Here is a 17,881-nt window from a genome sequence, read left to right as displayed (position 1 = left end):
TGTACATTCCTGCTTGGGTGACAAATTCAGCATTTCTCTGAGAATTTTTTGTTTTTTAAATAGATCAGGAACAGGCAATCTCAGCTTTTGTACGTGACTCTAAAAAATAAGTGGCTGAACATCATCTAGATAACTGCTTTTAAAACCCATCTCTTCCTACAGAAATTGTAAACGAGTAGAAAATTTAAATAGTCTTTTGTAAAAAAATGCAAGGACAATACAAGTTATAAAAAAATTGCTCTTGCCTGCCTCTCTCTTCCCCCAAACCCTGTGTGGACAACTGAGAAAGGAATGGTGATCCTCAGAGGAGCTTCCTTCTCCAAAATGCTCATTCCTGTGGTGTTTCCAGTGTGACCAAATGCTGCCAGCATCCCTCAGGCAGTGCTGGAGGGAGGGAGAGATTCCTTCAGCCATCAACAGTCCCCTCAAGTCTCATCAGAACAACTCCCAGCACGACCCCAACACCGAAATTTTGGGGCTGGCACGGAAGGAGGGACAAAGGAAGGGAGAGAAGGGGGAGATGTTTCCCACAGAGAATCCAAAATTCAGCAGTTGTGTGTGACGAGTTCTCAAATAAATAATCACCTCCAGAGAGGCTTCAGAGGAGACAACCAACTTTTTTTCACTCAGCCAGCTCCAAGCCAAGTTCCAGGCAGAGAAGCCAAGCCCGACTCCCCAAATTCAGCCCAAAGTGAGCACCTGAGGGGCTGAGCACCATCCTGGGCGTGTCACCTGCCCGAGGGAGGCTCAGGCACTGGTGCCATCCTCCTCAATGACACGGTTCATGCTGCTGCCGTGGCTGATGAGTGTCACTGGGTTGCTGCTGAGGTCCCTGGCGCTGCTGTGCCGCGACTGCTCGTTGAGCCGGTGCGAGCTGCTGTGCCTGGAGTGCTCGGTCAGGCGCGACATGCTGCCGTGAGGGGGTCGCTCCTCCACGCCCCTGTAGCTGCAGGGGGTGTACCTAATGCAGGGGAGATGGTTAGAGAGGTGTGGCAGGAAAGGTGTTCACTGCTGGGTTGGGTTGGTGTGGGCAGAAATGTGGGTTTTGTCATCAGGTGGGGTAGTGATCCTGATCTCCTGGCACATATTCTCTGCTAATGGGCCATCTTTAAACCAGCTGGGCAATCATCTTTATCTTCCCACAGCCCATCCTCCCTCCAGGAGATATCTCCTGTTCATGGCCACTGAGTCCCAGTGCATGGCTGATAAAATTCCATCATCCCACTGGGAGATGCTCCAGCCAGGGCAGGAGCCAAGCCTTTCCTACCCAGAGAAAAACTGAGATTTGGAACACCAGAGCAGCCTTTCCACTGGATTCCAGAGGAAAACTGGACTTTCCCACATCATCCCTGCACCTTCAGAGGAAACTGCACCTTCTCCAGGAGCACTGCTCCAGCTGAACCACATCTGCCCCTGCAGGAGGATGCAGCACCATGGAATGGGACTGTGCCACCACCCTGACTGACTGACTGACTGTGTCAGCTTGGATTCTGACTCTGGCAGGGTTTGGGATTGTTCTGTGTAATACTGTATTTCTATTTTAATTTTCCTAGTAAAGAACTGTTATTCCTAATTCCCATATATTTGCCTGAGAGCCCCTTAATTTCAAAATGATAATAATAATGTGGAGGGAGGGGGTTTACACTCCCCATTTCAAAGAGGAGCTTTATTGGCAGATACCTGTCCTTCAAACCAGGACACCTGCTCAGCTCCCACAGCCCCTGGGTGAAGCACTCCAGCTCCTGCATAATGGGTCTCACTTGGTTCTTTCTCCAGCTAATTGATAATTAAGGGAGTAAAACACTCAGTGATTAATTACTCTGGAAACCTTAGCTCCACCTCGACTCAGAGCAAGGAAACAACAAGGGGACTTCTGCCCTTCTTTACCAGGAGTATTGACAAACACAAAATCCACTGGCACACGGACAAAAGCAGCCAGGAAAGTGCTGAGCTGATGTTGGGGCAGAAAAACCAGCCCTGCTGTGTAATTCATTCACCAAGAGCAGCACAGACTCTGAAATACCATGGCATTTTTTCTCTCTGATGCACCAGAACATCCCATTTTTAGCAAAATTATGGCTTAAAGGAGCCCGTCCAACTTCTGTACAAGATTTACCAAAGATGTTGTGAACTCCCCACATCTGCAATTATTTGAGGACAGGTTGGAGTAACCTGGCAGAGTGAAAGGTGGAAGATGATGATCTTTAAGGTGCATTGCCACCCAAAACACCCAGGTTTTTTTGGAGGCTGCTCAGGAAGGAGGAAAGTGGAAGAAGATGAGCCTAAAGTCCCTTCCCCACTAAAACAGCCAGGATTTTTTGTAGCCTGCTCAGGAAGAAGAAGATGATGTTTTAGGTGCCTTCCCACCCAAAACAGACAGAATTTTTGGAGGCCACTCAGGTAGGTATAAGGAGATTATGTTTATGGTCCCTTCCCACCCAAAGCACCCAGGATTTTTTGGAGGCTGTTCAGAAGGAGGAAGGTGGAAGGAGATGACCTTTAAGGTGCCCTCCCCCTAAAATACCCAGGATATTTTGTAGCTGCTCAGGAAGAAGAAAGGGAATGATGTTTAAGGTGCCCTCCTGCCCAAAACAGCCAGGATTTTTTGTAGCCCACTCAGGCAAGAGGAAAGAGATTATGTTTAAGGTCCCTTCCCACCCAAAGCACCCCGGATTTTTTGTAGCTTGCTCAGGCAGGAGGAAAGAGATGATATTTAAGGTCTCTTCCCATCCAAAACAACCAGGATTTTTTGGAGGCTGCTCAGGAAGGAGGAAGTCTCTAAGGTCCCTTCCCACCCAAAACAGCCAGGATTTTTTGTAGCCTGCTCAGTCAGGAGGAAGGAGATGATATTTAAAGCTCCTCCCCACCCAAAGCACCCCGGATTTTTTTGTAGCCAGCTCAGTCAGGAGGAAGGAGGTGATGCCCAAGGCTCCTCCCCACCCAAGGCACCCCGGATTTTTTGGATGCCGCTCAGGCAGGAGGAAGGAGGTGATGCCCAAGGCTCCTCCCCACCCAAAGCACCCCGGATTTTTTGGATGCTGCTCAGGCAGGAGGAAGAAGGTGACGTTTAAGGCTCCTCCCCACCCAAAGCACCCCGGATTTTTTGTAGCCAGCTCAGTCAGGAGGAAGGAGATGATGCCCAAGGCCCCTCCCCACCCAAGGCACCCCGGATTTTTTGGATGCCGCTCAGCCAGGAGGAAGGAGGTGATGCCCAAGGCCCCTCCCCAGCAGCCGCTTTCAGCCCGTACCGTCCGTCCCGCGAGCGGTGCAGGCTGCCGTGGTAGCTGCTGACTTTGCTGTGCACGCTGCCGGCTTTGCTCCTCTGCTCGTCCAGCATGGCCAGCTGCGTGGACGAGGCGTGCGTGGAGGTGCCCTGCGTGGAAGTGCCCCTGGATTTCCGAATAATGGGCGTGTTGGGGTCCCGCAGCAGCGACTGCGCGAAGTCGGGCTCTTGCAGCACTTGGCGGCTCTCGTTGACGACCCTGGAGCAATTAACGCTAATTACTGCGGTGTGAAGTGATGGCAGCGCTGCGAGGGCTTTGCAAATGTTTCCCTCATCATGAAGCACCTCCCCATGCGGTTATTTTAGCCTTGAAGGATGCACCAAAAGTCAGGAAGGAGTCACCTAAAGGCTTCTTCTGTCTTTGTGGATGTGTTTTAAAACATCTTAAAGGACACTATTAGCAAAGTACCTACCCACTGCTACCATAAAATCACACGGCTCGTCTCTAAATTGATCCCAACCTTCACCTAAATTAATTTCAACCTTACAGAAACTCCAAGAAATTCTTGTTGTCGCTAACAAACTGTTCTTCAGCACCAATCCATAAAGAAGATTTAAAGCAGAGACAGATTCTTTCAGCTGCAACCACGGTGAGAGGAACCTGTGTTTAATTTTAATTTAAAGCTATGGTTCAGTTGGCTAGATGTACGTTTATAAATAAAAAGTTTCCATTCCACCTCTCAGTAAGAGGCAGAGTGGTTGCAGTGTTTATTTGACACTTATTTCTCTTTAAAATTATTTTGAAGACAGACAAATGCAGATTAGATTCTGGGAACAAAGAATAATTAGGGAGAAATAATTAGGGATGTTGCCTGTGTTCTGAGTAGTGACTTTTCCATCCATTCCTGCCTTTGCCCCCATGACAAACCAACCCAAACTCTGTCCCAGGACAGCAAGGGAAGGGTTTATCTGTAAAATATCCACACTCACTCTTTTTTCCTGCGCCCATGGAAGAAGCTGGCCCACTCAAAGCAGGTCTTCTTGCTTCCCACCCAGAACACCGAGGGGATCCCAACCACCAAAGCCATCAGATACTTCATCAGGAACAAAATCAGATCTGGACGGCTCATCTGAGTGACCTGCAGGGAGAGAAAAAAAAAAAAAAAAAAGAGAGAAAAGGAAGATTCCAGCACCCATCCTGGCTGAGCACTCGTTTATTTCACACATTTCACTCATCCCTCCCTGCCTGGAGGCAAAGCAAACACGGTCAGGGTTCCTTTGTTCCCTGGCTCCATCGAGCATGACCGAGGGGCTGCACAAGCCACACAAAAGGCTCAACTGCTGTGAGGTCCTGGCCTTTATTTGTATTTCTGGCCCTTTTGTCCCTGGCCTGAATAATTGTGAATTATTTTCTAGTCTGCAAATCAGGAAGAGTCGTTCCTTTGATGGGATTAACCTATATATAGGACCAGGTGCTGTGGGAAAAATGTCACTGGAAGCTTCATGGATGGTCAGCACTGATCCTTTATTCCCTGGAGGGTTTTTCTGGCTCCCTCCCTTGGGAATTCAAGGCTCTGGCCAGGTACAAGTTCTTATCAACCCAGCAAAACTTTCTCTCTTCAGGAAGATCAGCTGAACTTGAAAATGCTGACAAGATCTGTTTTGCCAAACGTTTTTGCACACAAAGGGTTTGTTTGGAAAAGAAGACAAATATTTTCCTTCCAGGAAAACAAACACCCAGGAGCTTTACACTGATAACCTGGCTCAAAAACTGAATCTTCACAGAGAGGGAACTTCCAGAGCAAGAGGCCACCAGGCTGTGGAGGGAAGGGACAAACTCCTGGTGGTGTGAAATCCTCTGGGAGCATCTGTGTGATTCCGTGGAATTCCAGCAATTCCAGCAACTGGGAGAACTGGGATAAATGCTGGGAATGTTCATCTGGAGAAGAGAAGAATCCAGGGAGAGCTCAGAGCCCCTTGCAAAGCCTAAAGGGGCTCCAGGAGAGCTGGAGAGGACAAGGGATGGAGGGACAGGACACAGGGAATGGCTTCAAACTGGAAAAAGGGAGATTTGGGTGGGATATTGGGTAGGAATTGTTCCCTGGGAGGGTGGGAATGGAATTCCCAGAGAATTCCCAGAAAACATCATTTGCCCCAGCGTTTCACCCACATCCTCCTGGTTTGCCACACCTAAAACATCATTTCAGCCCAATTCTCCTGAGGTTTCCAGAGTTAAAACATCATTTCTCAGGCAAAACATCATCCCAGCCCAGAGAATCTGGATCCCTGGGAGTTCCAAGGCCAGGCTGGATTGGGCTTGGAGCAACCTGGGATAATGGGAGGTGTCCCTGCCCATGGCAGAGCATGATTTATTTTATTCTATTCTATTCTATTCTATTCTATTCTATTCTATTCTATTCTATTCTATTCTATTCTATTCTATTCTATTCTATTCTATTCTATTCTATTCTATTCTATTCTATTCTATTCTATTCTATTTACATTGCATTCCATTTACATTGCATTCCATTTCATTTCTTTCCATTCCATTCCATTCCATTCCATTCCATTCCATTCCATTCCATTCCATTCCATTCCATTCCATTCCATTCCATTCCATTCCATTCCATTTCCATTCCCTTCCCTTTCCATTCCCTTTCCATTCCCATTCCATTCCATTCCATTCCATTCCATTCCATTCCATTCCATTCCATTCCATTCCATTTCCATTTCCATTTCCATTCCATTTCCATTCCATTTCCATTGCGTTCCATTTCATTTCTTTCCATTCCATTCCATTCCATTCCATTCCATTCCATTCCATTCCATTCCATTCCATTCCATTCTAATTTTCTCAGGAGGTGAGGGCTGAGGACAAGACAGAACATGGAGAACAAAAAGCAGATTGTTCAATATTTTGTATTATTACACATTTTTTAGTCCTGTCACCAGTGGAGATGGAAAATGGAAGTGCAGAAGTGTAATGAACATAGGCCAAGCTGTGAGATTCTATCCAGAAATCAAAAATATTAATGATTATCCAACAGAAAATTACCCAGCAAAACAAAGCTCTCAAAAATCTCAATTATTATTTCATCACAAGCTCGTTTGGCACTAAGTGGAGTAAGTGGTGAAATTAATAATTTCTTAATGAAGGTGACATCCAGGTGCATTTTTATATTTAATTATTTATATTTGCATTTAATGTCTGGTTCACAGGGCCAGGTCTCCCCTAGCAGAATTTCTGACCTGAAGGGAATTTAATTTTGAATTTTTCATCCAGAATAAACCAGCAGTTCTAGTGCTAAAGCTCACTGGATTAATTCCACCAAGATGTTACAATAAATCACTCAACAGCAAAACTCCTGGCTCAATGTGCTCCTGCTGAGTGCTACAAATAATTCCAAGTGGAAAAAAAAAATAAAATAAATGCATCCAACAAATCTTTCAGGTGAAAGGAAGCACGTCCTGCTCTTTGGGAAAAAAAAAAGAAAATAAAAATTAAACATCATCACACACTTTATTCCAAATTAAGCCTCCAAGCAGCCAATTCAGGGAATAAAAGCCATTAAACTCACATTAATATTGAGTGACTGCACCTGTTTGAAAGAATATAAATCTGCAGATAGGAGGTATTTATAATAATTAACAACATTTAGAATAATTAACACTGGGAAAAAAATGAAACTTGAAGTTATTCTTCCAGGTTTAAAAACCAGGTGTTTGAGCCCAAAGGCCAAAATACTGGGACAGATCAGTTTTAAAAACAGCAAAATTAGGCAAAAAACTCACCTGTGCTCATCAGTAAAACTTCATTTTTTTAACTGCCCAGCTAATTAGGAAGAGTTAAAAATACAACTTGAAATATTGCAGATTTGGATGGGGTTAGATTTATTCACCACACATGAAATTATGAATTCACTCAGACAAAAAAAATCAAAATATTTTCCAAAAGTCCCTGTGATCATGATCTGCTCTGGGTCCTTATTTATAATAAATTCTCTCAGGGAATGGGCATCAGAACCACTTTAGAAAAGTGAAAATTGGACAGACATTGTGAAAATTAACATAAAATTTTGAAAAATTTAAACACTTCAGGTTTAAAAGCAAATTTGTTTGAGCACTACCTTGTTCTATTTTTATTCACACCTGAATAAACTGTTGGTTTTTTTTTTTTTTTAAAGAAACTTCCCTGAAAGCTGAACTATTGCAAGGAGTGTGCAAGTTTTATTTTATCCTGGTGAAAATGAGCTATAGACCCCAGTCTTGCTCATTTTTTCAGCAATTATTTTAAAATAATTCAGATTATTATTATTATTATTAGTGCCTTCAAAAGCATTATTACTTAATTGACACATTCCTCAAATATATATTTATTTTTTTTCTAATAACCTACAGGAGAAATTCCCAATATCATGAAATTCTGTGATCAATAATGAGCTAAATTACATTTGTTTGTGAAATTCAGCTCCTAATTCCAATTGGGATTAAGATGGAAAATTAAAAATTAAAATTAAAAAATCTGGTTTTTTTATTTCCACTTTTGTTTTGGTTTTATTTATTTTATTAGGAAATAACACCTCAAATTGCAGATTTAAGCAAATTTAAACTCTCCTGAGAGGAATTTGAAATAATAAATAATGAAGAAAAAAAATGGAGGAAAAAAAATCTGGATTTACAGACATCCCTACATTGATTTTTTCTCTTTTATATCAATGAGAATTTCCTGACAAAACCTCTTTTTTTCAGCAGCCCCACAGATGATAAAACAGCTGAAAAATTCTGGGTGAAAAAAAAAAAATAAAATAACAGAGTGGAGAAAATGGGGAGAAAAATGGGAAAAAAATGGGATAAAAATGAAAAAAAAAGGGGGAAAAATTGAATTTTCTCCATAAAAACGGAGAAATTCCATCCTGATTTGAGCAGCACGGGGTCAAGGATTAATTCTTGGCAATTTTTGTTTTATTTCAGTTTAAATTTTATTTAAAACCAGCACAAGGAGTCAGGATATTCAGCAGAGGAAAGGATAAAGTCAAGGCAAGGAAAAATTAAATTTGGAAATTGCCCCTCACTTATTGGTTTAAAAAAAAAACAAACAATAAAACAAAGAAATTAGTGAGGAAAAAAAACCTGAAATTAAGAGATTTTGGTCACACAATGTTAATTTTGGGACATAAAAAAAAAAAAATCACAGATATTTTTGGTTTGGAAATTATTTCAAGCTCATCCCATTGCAAAGCTCTGCTATGGGTGGAGATGTTAAAAATGTAAAATTAAATTAAAAATTAATAATTATCAGCTCTAAAAGTGCATTTGTGAAAATGGGAGGTGAGAAAACTGCTGAATTCTTGAGGTCAAATTAGCAGCAGGTGAAAGGATTTTAATCTTCTTAAAATTTTAATCCTAATATAAAAACCCATTGGGATCCAATGTTGTCAGATAATTAAAATTTGCATTAAATTTGTGTTCAAATAGCATTAAAATTGGGGTTGAAATTTCATTATTAACAGGAATAAAACTGGCAAGTGTGGACTTTTATTCTCCAGTAAAATCTCATTTAATTTTATCCCACAGTCTCAACTTGGAATGAAAAAAAAAAAAGGGGGAAAAATGAGATTATCTATTTTTATTGCTGATAAAAAAGATTTTTGCTATGACATCATCTTAAAACTCAGAATAATTAAGTTCTTCAAAACACCAAGGCAGTTTTAATTTTTTTATTTTTTTTTCCAAGAGGAGATCAGAAGGAAAATAAAAAAGATTTAGAGATGAGCACAGGAACTGCTTCAATTAAAAATACTTTTATTTTAATTTAATGAAAATTACTTTTGAAAGAGTTGTGCTCATTGTTCCTGCAGAAAAAAAATTCCTCTCTACCAGCAGAAAAATGAAATAATCTCTCAAATTCCAGGAAATTCCATTTTAGGTGTTTATTTACAAAAAAAATGGCTAAAAAAAAATAATTTATTCCCTCTTATTTTCTTTCTGGAATGATGATAAAGTTTTAACCAAGGCTGAATTTTTATAATTTATATATGAATGTATATATCTTTATATATTCTGGATCTAGAAAGTGAATTTAAAAGAGTTTAATCTCATTTTTAAAGGAGACTGATTGAAAAAAACCAAAACCAATCCCTCACTTTTCCTACCCCTTTTCCCCAAAATTTTCTCAGAATTTTGCAGCCAAAAAATCCCCAAATTAAAAATCCCCAGTAAGAGCCAATGTGACTCCCATTACAGCTGCAAATATGTTTCAAATTGTTTATTTTCCATTTTTTTTCCCACTTTGGTATCTAAATTTGAAGCCTCTCCCAGGAGCTCAGTGCTGAGTCAATTTATGGAAATTGTGGATTCTATTTAGATTTGAATTTAAGATAAATTGCTTCTAAAACTTCCTTTGCTTTGCAGGAAATCAGATTTTTCTTGGGTTTTTTTTTTATTTTTTTTCAATTTTTTTCAATTTTTTTTCTATTTTAATTTTTAACCAAATCCATCCCAGTTTTGAGACCTTTTTTCACAGACTGGGGCAGGTCAGTGTGGCCCAGTTTTAATTTTCTTTCTAATTTTCTTTCTAATAAGAGGAATAAAACTCTTCTCATAAGGAATAAATGATAGTGCAGGACAAGGGTGTGGAACAGCAGATAAATGAACTTCAAAGTTGATTTTTTTTCCCATTTTCCCTGTGCTTTTCCCTTTATTTCTGGGGTCAGATGGAAAGGAAATCATGGATTTTTATGGAATTCAAAAATTAGAATATTTTCCTAAAATTCAACCTGAGCCATTCTGCAGTGACCAAAATTTTATCTCCTTCCTCCCACCCTCCCTCCTTCCTTCCTTTTTCTTTTTCTTTCTTTCTTTCTTTCTTTCTTTCTTTCTTTCTTTCTTTCTTTCTTTCTTTCTTTCTTTCTTTCTTTCTTTCTTTCTTTCTTTCTTTCTTCTTCTTTCTGTTCTTTCTTTTCTTCTTTCTTTCTTTCTTTCTTTCTTTCTTTCTTTCTTTCTTTCTTTCTTCTTTTCTTTCTTTCTTTCTTTCTTTCTTTCTTTCTTTCTTTCTTTCTTTCTTTCTTTCTTTCTTTCTTTCTTTCTTTCTTTCTTTCTTTTTTCTTTCTTTCTTTCTTGTCTTTCTTTCTTTCTTTCTTCTTTCTTTCTTTCTTTCTTCTTCTTTCTTTTCTTTCTTTCTTTCTTTCTTTCTTTCTTTCTTTCTTTCTTTCTTTCTCTCTTTCCTTTTCCTTTTCCTTTTCTTTTCCCTTTTTCCTTTTCCTTTTCCTTTTCCTTTCCCTTTCCTTTTCCCTTTCCTTTTCCTTTTCCTTTTCCTTTCCCTTTCCCTTTTTCCTTTTCCTTTTCCTTTTCCTTTTTCCTTTTTCTTTTCCTTTCCCTTTTTCCTTTTCCTTTTCCTTTTCCTTTCCCTTTCCTTTTCCCTTTCCTTTTCCTTTTCCTTTTCCTTTTCCTTTTCCTTTCTTTCCTTTTTTTTTCCTCTCCTGAATTTGGGATTTCCTGCCCCTGTGGCAAAGAAGTTTTTATTTCACAAGGAAAGCAATGGATTCCTCCCAGATTTGCCAAAAAAAATCCAGAATAATCCATACCAAATAATCAGTGGGTGTGGATCTTGTAGCTTTCTCCACTTGGGAATATTTTGAATTTTGCCAATTTTTAGGCAGCCAAATAAACAATTTCTGGGTTGTTTTTTTTAATGTGTAGCCCAGCCTGGTGGTGGAGCAGGAGAATCCACAGTGCTGACCCTGCAGGAGCAGCTGCACATTCCCATCCCCCCCTTTCACTGGGAATTTTCCAGAAGGAGTTTCTGTGGCATCATTTCTGATGGCAAGGATGATGTCACGCCCCAATGGATTTTTGAAGCTCAGATTTGTTGGGATTTTTGTTGGGAAAAAGCTCCTGATCACCATGAACCCAGGGAAGCTTCACACAAAAATCCCTTTTATTGACTCCAGCTCTCCATTTAGGATGGTTCTGCTTCTCAGAAACATTGGAAATTAATTAAATAACATTAAAGCTCTGTAAAAATACACTCTTATTTCAACACAAACTCTACATTCCCCCCTAAAAAAAAAAAAAAAAAACACAAAAATCCAACCCCTCTAATGCTCCCTGGGGTCTGCAGGTCCTTCAACCCAATTTGATGTGAATGAAACCATTATTGTTCTTTTGACTCCTGCTGGGCCATCACAGCAACGGTTTGCCAAGGATTTCAGCAGCATTTCCAGACATGTTTTCATCATTCCACCTCTCACTTTGGAGGTTTAAAATGAGTTTTTGCTCCTAGTTTTGCCTCCTCAAAATCCTGGTATTTTATAGGCTTTGAATTTAGATTGGCACACGTGTTGGGTGTTGGAAATTAAAAGAGAAATATATGTCTCCCCCCCCTCCACTATTTTTTTTAATTCTTTTTAAGCATCAGCCAGTTTGAACAGATTAAAACCTGCAGCAGTGAAGACTCAATCAAGCCAATGGAAGTGCACACACCCACTGAAAGAGATTTCCTGCCATAAAAATGCTCCCACAGAGGATGGGAGGGAAGAGTCCCACCCTAATAAAACCTCATAAAAAACCCCCAAAACAACCAGAAAGGGTTAAAAGGTAATAAAAGGATTATTATCAAGCCTAAGCTGAACCTTTAAGTGATATTTTATTGCATTAAAATGTAAGCTTTGATGACTCAGCTGGTGTTTTTACAGCTTCAGAGGCAAAATGTTAATTTTTAAATATCCCTCTGCGTGCAGCTGTAAAATAGAGGGTAAAACCCTCTGGAAATAAAGTTGCTTTAAAATAAATTGCAGGAAATATCTAAGGAATGTCATTCCAAAAGCAACCTGCCATTTTGGCCCAAGAGCAGGCAATTAATCCCTAAAATACTTTCTTTTCAACTGCATCTGAATAAAGCAGTGGAGAGTTTGATCTTTGGGCACTTAGAGGCTTCTGTTCCTGTGATAACTCAATTAAACCAAGCAGATAAGCCTCAATTTATTGGGAAAAAAAACCCCAGAGCTGATGAGCTGCAAGCTCTGGTTTTCTTCAGAAGATGCTTCAAATCAGATTTTATACAGATGTTCCTGGCACAAAATGAGCACAAAAAATCTCCAGGCCAACAAAACACCAAAAATTGTTAGAGATGAACAAGAACTGCAAAAAGCAGACTGATGACAACTCAGTTTAAACACTAAAACCTCACCAGCAAAATTTCCAACAACTAAAATTAAACTCATCAAGCCCTGGTCTTGAGGTCGGTTTAAAATAATTTTTGCATCCCACACAGACCAGAAATTTCAGGAAAAATTAACCAAGCAGCTGATGGGAACTTCTGATTTTCCAACAACACCTGGCCTAAGACATTATCCCAATGATTTTGAGTATGGCAATGATTTTTTTTAATAGGAACAGAAGAACTTGAGTGAGGAACAAGTAATTCTCCCCTGTCACTCAGCTCAGCTTCCACCCTGCAGGGATTTCTTCCCATTCTGAGGAAGCTTTTCCCCACCCACCCACCCCATAAACTCTCTGTGAGACCCCCCCCAAGCTGCTCCCAGGGCAGCACAGCCCCCTCCTGCCTTGGGCTTCTCAAAATTACCCAATAATTAAATATTCAACATCTTTTGGTTTTAGCACTGAGTGGCCCCATCTCCAAGGACACAACAGATTTGTATGACCAGCCCTTTACCTGTGACAAAGGAGGCAAAACTCCAAAACTTCCCCAGGCAAAGGAGGGAAAACTTCACTCTCAACATCTCCTTTGAGTGGGAAGAGCCCCAAAAATCACCTTAGGGAATCTGCTCATGGCTCAAATCCTGAGTGATTCCACTGCTCCAAATCCACCATCCACCTTCCAGAGGGGGAGTGCACAAAGAATTCATTTCCACCAAACAAATCCAAATTTTCTACATACACTTTGCTCTCAGCACACATTTTAGGTGCCACAGAACAAAAAAGGATGGGGCAGTGCCCCTGATCTCCTGGCACATATTCTCTGCTAATGGGCCATCTTTAAACCAGCTGGGCAATCATCTTTATCTTCCCACAGCCCATCCTCCCTCCAGGAGATATCTCCTGTTCATGGCCACTGAGTCCCAGGGCATGACTGATAAAATTCCATCATCCCACTGGGAGATGCTCCAGCCAGGGCAGGAGCCAAGCCTTTCCTACCCAGACAAAAACTGAGATTTGGAACACCAGAGCAGCCTTTGCACTGGATTCCAGAGGAAAACTGGACCTTCCCACATCATCCCTGCACCTTCAGAGGAAACTGCACCTTCTCCAGGAGCACTGCTCCAGCTGAACCACATCTGCCCCTGCAGGAGGATGCAGCACCATGGAATGGGACTGTGCCACCACCCTGACTGACTGACTGTGTCAGCTTGGATTCTGACTCTGGCAGGGTTTGGGATTGTTCTGTGTAATACTGTATTTCTATTTTAATTTTCCTAGTAAAGAACTGTTATTCCTAATTCCCATATTTTTGCCTGAGAGCCCCTTCATTTCAAAATGATAATAATTTGGAGGGAGGGGCTTTACATTCTCCATTTCAAAGAGCAGCTCCTGCCTTTCTTGGCAGGCACCTGTCCTCCCAAGCAGCACAGAGGGACAGGATGGGGCTGAGGCCGTGGTGCTGCTCACCTGGTAGGGACAGGGGATGTGGTACTCGCGGCAGCGCTCCTGGATCCACGTGGTCTCCCACACGCCCCGGTTGGCCTGCTCGTAGAAGTAGCAGCCGATGACCACCAGCAGGGGCACGAGGTACAGCACGCTGAACACGCCGATGCGGATCATGAACTTCACCAGCTTGTCCTGGTTCTCCTTCTCCAACGGGATCTCGATGCGGACGCGGTTGAGGGAGATGATTCCGGCCAGCAGCAGCGAGACTCCCACCACCACGTAGAGGCAGAGAGGAGCCAGCACGAAATACCTCAGCGCGTCCACGTCGTAGAGGCCGACGAAGCAGACGCCGCTGATGTTGTCGCCCTCGATCTTGTTCATGGCCAGCAGGATGATGGTGAGCGTGCCCGGGATGCCCCAGGCGCTGGCGTGGAACAGCAGCGCCTTCTTCTCGATGGCCTCGCTGCCCCACTTGGGCACGGCAGCCAGGAACCAGGTGATGGTGAGGATCACCCACCAGACGCTGCCGGCCATGGTGAAGAAGTAGAGCACCATGAAGAGCATGGTGCAGGCTTTGTTGTGGGATCCCTGGGTCACCGTGGAGGCTTTGTACTGCGAAGGGCTGGAGGCGTTGCAGGCCACCCGGTCCTCCAGCAGGAAGCCGATGAAGAAGATGAGGGACACCATCATGTAGCAGACGGCGTAGAAGATGATGGGCCGCTCCGGGTAGCGGAAGCGCGTGACGTCGATGAGGAAGGTCAGGAAGGTGAACAAGGTGGCCGAGAGGCAGACGATGGAGATGACGCCGATGAAGTAGCGGGCGAAGGAAAGCTCCTCCCGGCGGAAGTACATGTTGGGGCAGGGAGGGGAGCAGTCCCGGACCCTCAGGAAGGAGTAGCCCAGCTCCGGGTCGATTTTCAGCTCCCGAGGACACCAGAAGCCGTAATCCCTCTGGACGGCCATGGGCGCCTCCTCCGTGGGCTCCCCCGCCACGTTCAGGTCAACCAGGCGGGGATAGGGCTCGTCGCAGTCTGGGAACCTACAGACAGGCAGGTTCAGGAAATGTACTCACTCTTTACAAGGATTGGTAAGCTCATCTCTGAGTGTGACTTCAGCCAAATCAGCTGGAGCAAAACCAGACAATCCAAAAAATGGGGAATCCGGGAAATCCTGCACAAACTCATCCCACAGAGCAGTTTGAAAACTATAAGTGTAAAAATGAAACTGATGAGGAGCCCATTTTGGGCTTTAAGAATGAAGGTCAGGATGCAAAATCCATCCCAGGAAATCTGTGAATTCAAACCCACGGCAGCAGGATTTCAAAAACATTTTAAAGCCTTTCCTGAACAAATGCCTCTGCTGCCATCAGACAGAGCAGTGATGTGGTGACACCAAAATTCCAACTAGCAATGCCACCAGTTTTAATAAATGGAATTATGATGAAGATGTTTGTGTAGTTGACAACAGCATTAATAAATGGAATTATGATGGAGATATTTGTCTAAATAAAGCTCCGACTGGAAGATGGAGTTTCATTGAAGCAATCCAAATAACCTAGAAACATCCTCTGACTTATTTAACTAGAAACTTAAATAGTTTAACTAAAAAGTTTAAAAGTTTAACTAAATAACTAACGTATTTAACTGAAATAATTTTAATTGCTTTTCATTCTCTCCAATCCAACTGTAAACTATTTCTTCCTGCTTCTGCTCCTCAGTTTCATTAACGGTTGGAGTCACTTACAAAAAACAATAAAGAATGAAGATAGTGCTTTTAATTTCATGCATATTCTGTCTCCAACAGCTTGGAACGCCATGGGATGGTTTTTCCATAAATTTATTTGTACAGTGTAAAGCTGAACACAGCTGTTTGCAGCTCAGCATGGGGTACACGCTCTGCAAACAGCTTTGAGATTTCAGCCTCATCAAACCCAGCCAATTTTCAGGTGACCTCTTGGGCAGAAACAGGAATTCAGTTCCCACCTCAGGAAAGGCTGCTGGCAAATGGGAAGGAAAACACAGCTTTGTGAAGGAAAACGTTTAAAACTGCTTTTTATGGGTGTCTTGGGTTGCAATACAGGATGTGAGCAAAAGTCTGTGTTCTGTCACCATCTGTTAAACCAGGTGGGGCAGTGCCCCTGATCTCCTGGCACATATTCTCTGCTCATGGGCCATCTTTAAACCAGCTGGGCAATCATCTTTATCTTCCCACAGCCCATCCTCCCTCCAGGAGATATCTCCTGTTCATGGCCACTGAGTCCCAGTGCATGACTGATAAAATTCCATCATCCCACTGGGAGATGCTCCAGCCAGGGCAGGAGCCAAGCCTTTCCTACCCAGAGAAAAACTGAGATTTGGAACACCAGAGCAGCCTTTCCACTGGATTCCAGAGGAAAACTGGACCTTCCCACATCATCCCTGCACCTTCAGAGGAAACTGCACCTTCTCCAGGAGCACTGCTCCAGCTGAACCACATCTGCCACTGCAGGAGGATGCAGCACCATGGAATGGGACTGTGCCACCACCCTGACTGACTGACTGTGTCAGCTTGGATTCTGACTCTGGCAGGGGTTGGGATTGTTCTTTGTAATACTGCATTTCTATTTTAATTTTCCTTGTAAAGAATTGTTATTCCTAATTCCCATATCTTTGCCTGAGAGCCCCTTAATTTCAAAATTATAATAATTTGGAAGGGGTTCACATTCTCCATTTCAAAGAGCAGCTCCTGCCTTTCTTAGCAGACACCTGCCCCTTCAAACCACGACAATAAATATTACCCGAAATAATAATAAAATAAAACAAAGAAAGGGTGATCGGGGAATGTTCTGACCTGGTGCACTCCATATCCTCGGGCCAGGAGACACCAAACATCTCCATGAGCTTGGAGCACTCGCTGTGGGCGCGCTGGCAGCGGCGGCGGCAGGGCAGCGCCACCCGCCCGTACTCCATGCACACCGGCGCGTACAGCGCGCACAGGAACGGGCGGAAATCCCGCGAGCACTCCAGGTTCACCATGGGGTGGAAGGGCTGACAAAAAGGGAAAAAAAAATAAAAACAACCAAACGAAAGAAAAGAAGATAATTCAATATTGAGAATTCAATATTGAGAATTCAATATTGAGAATTCAATACTCCAAACTCAATATGCCGCTTTTGCGGATGTGGCGGTTTTGGTTTATGGATTCGAATTTGGTTTTGGTGTGGGATAACATTAAGAGGAAGGTAAAGCAGGTTTAATTTAAAATTGTACAAAGAGAAATTTCATTATAAGAGGGAAAAACTCAGAATAAAACTTTAGACTATTTCTTATTTTTTAGACTTTTTTTTTTTTTTAATACTGAAAACGTACAGAAAATAACTTATTTTGTCATCTTTAAAATGGTTTTTTACTAATTTATTTGGGAGAAGAGACTTTTTTTCTTTAGTTTATGGAGATTTTTTATAAGAAGCAGTTTAATAACTTAGTTTATCATCTTTAAAATAGTTTTTTACTAATTTACTTGGAAGAAGAGACTTTTTTTCTTTAGTTTATGGAGATTTTTTATAAGAAACAGTTTAATAACTTAGTTTGCCATCTTTAAAATAGTTTTTACTAATTTATTTGGAAGAAGAGACTTTTTTTCTTTAGTTTATGGAGATTTTTTATAAGAAACAGTTTAATAACTTAGTTTATCATCTTTAAAATAGTTTTTTACTAATTTATTTGGGAGAAGAGACTTTTTTTCTTTAGTTTATGGAGATTTTTTTAATAAGAAACAGTTTATTTATGATTAGTTGTTCGGGAGAATGGAATTCTGATTACTATGTAAAAATATCTTTTTTTAACTAACAGGATTTTTTAGAACTATTATTGAGGACTATATTGATTATGGTGTACATTTTAATGAATATAACAGTTCAAACAATTTTTATTATTTTTGAAAAAAACAGAGGTATTTTTAATTTTTTTTCCTTTTCTTTTTTTTTACAAACCACCACATTGGAATATGTCACTTTTGTCACATCACAACTGTAAATGTGACCTGTTGAGAGAAATGATTATCAGGACAGAACTT

The 17,881-nt window shown here is 41.7% G+C and overlaps 1 protein-coding gene across 1 annotated transcript in view; it reads right to left on the bottom strand.

The window, feature by feature from the left end:
- Positions 1-201: 201 nt before the first annotated feature.
- The window catches only part of FZD3 (frizzled class receptor 3), a 42,963-nt gene continuing 25,283 nt past the window's right edge, over positions 202-17,881 (bottom strand). Inside the window, exons 3-7 of the mRNA XM_079299337.1 lie at positions 16,658-16,854; positions 13,850-14,867; positions 4,214-4,362; positions 3,249-3,482; positions 202-961 (exon numbers count right to left, since the gene is read on the bottom strand). Coding sequence (XP_079155463.1) covers positions 748-961; positions 3,249-3,482; positions 4,214-4,362; positions 13,850-14,867; positions 16,658-16,854 — 1,812 coding nt within the window. The 3' untranslated portion in view covers positions 202-747. The remainder of the gene's footprint in view (positions 962-3,248; positions 3,483-4,213; positions 4,363-13,849; positions 14,868-16,657; positions 16,855-17,881) is intronic.

This window comes from Erithacus rubecula (assembly GCF_903797595.1).
Source record: "Erithacus rubecula genome assembly, chromosome: 2".
Taxonomy (NCBI): Eukaryota; Metazoa; Chordata; class Aves; order Passeriformes; family Muscicapidae; genus Erithacus; species Erithacus rubecula.
Note: the sequence above shows the minus strand (reverse complement) of the source record. Positions and strands in the feature narration are given on the sequence as shown.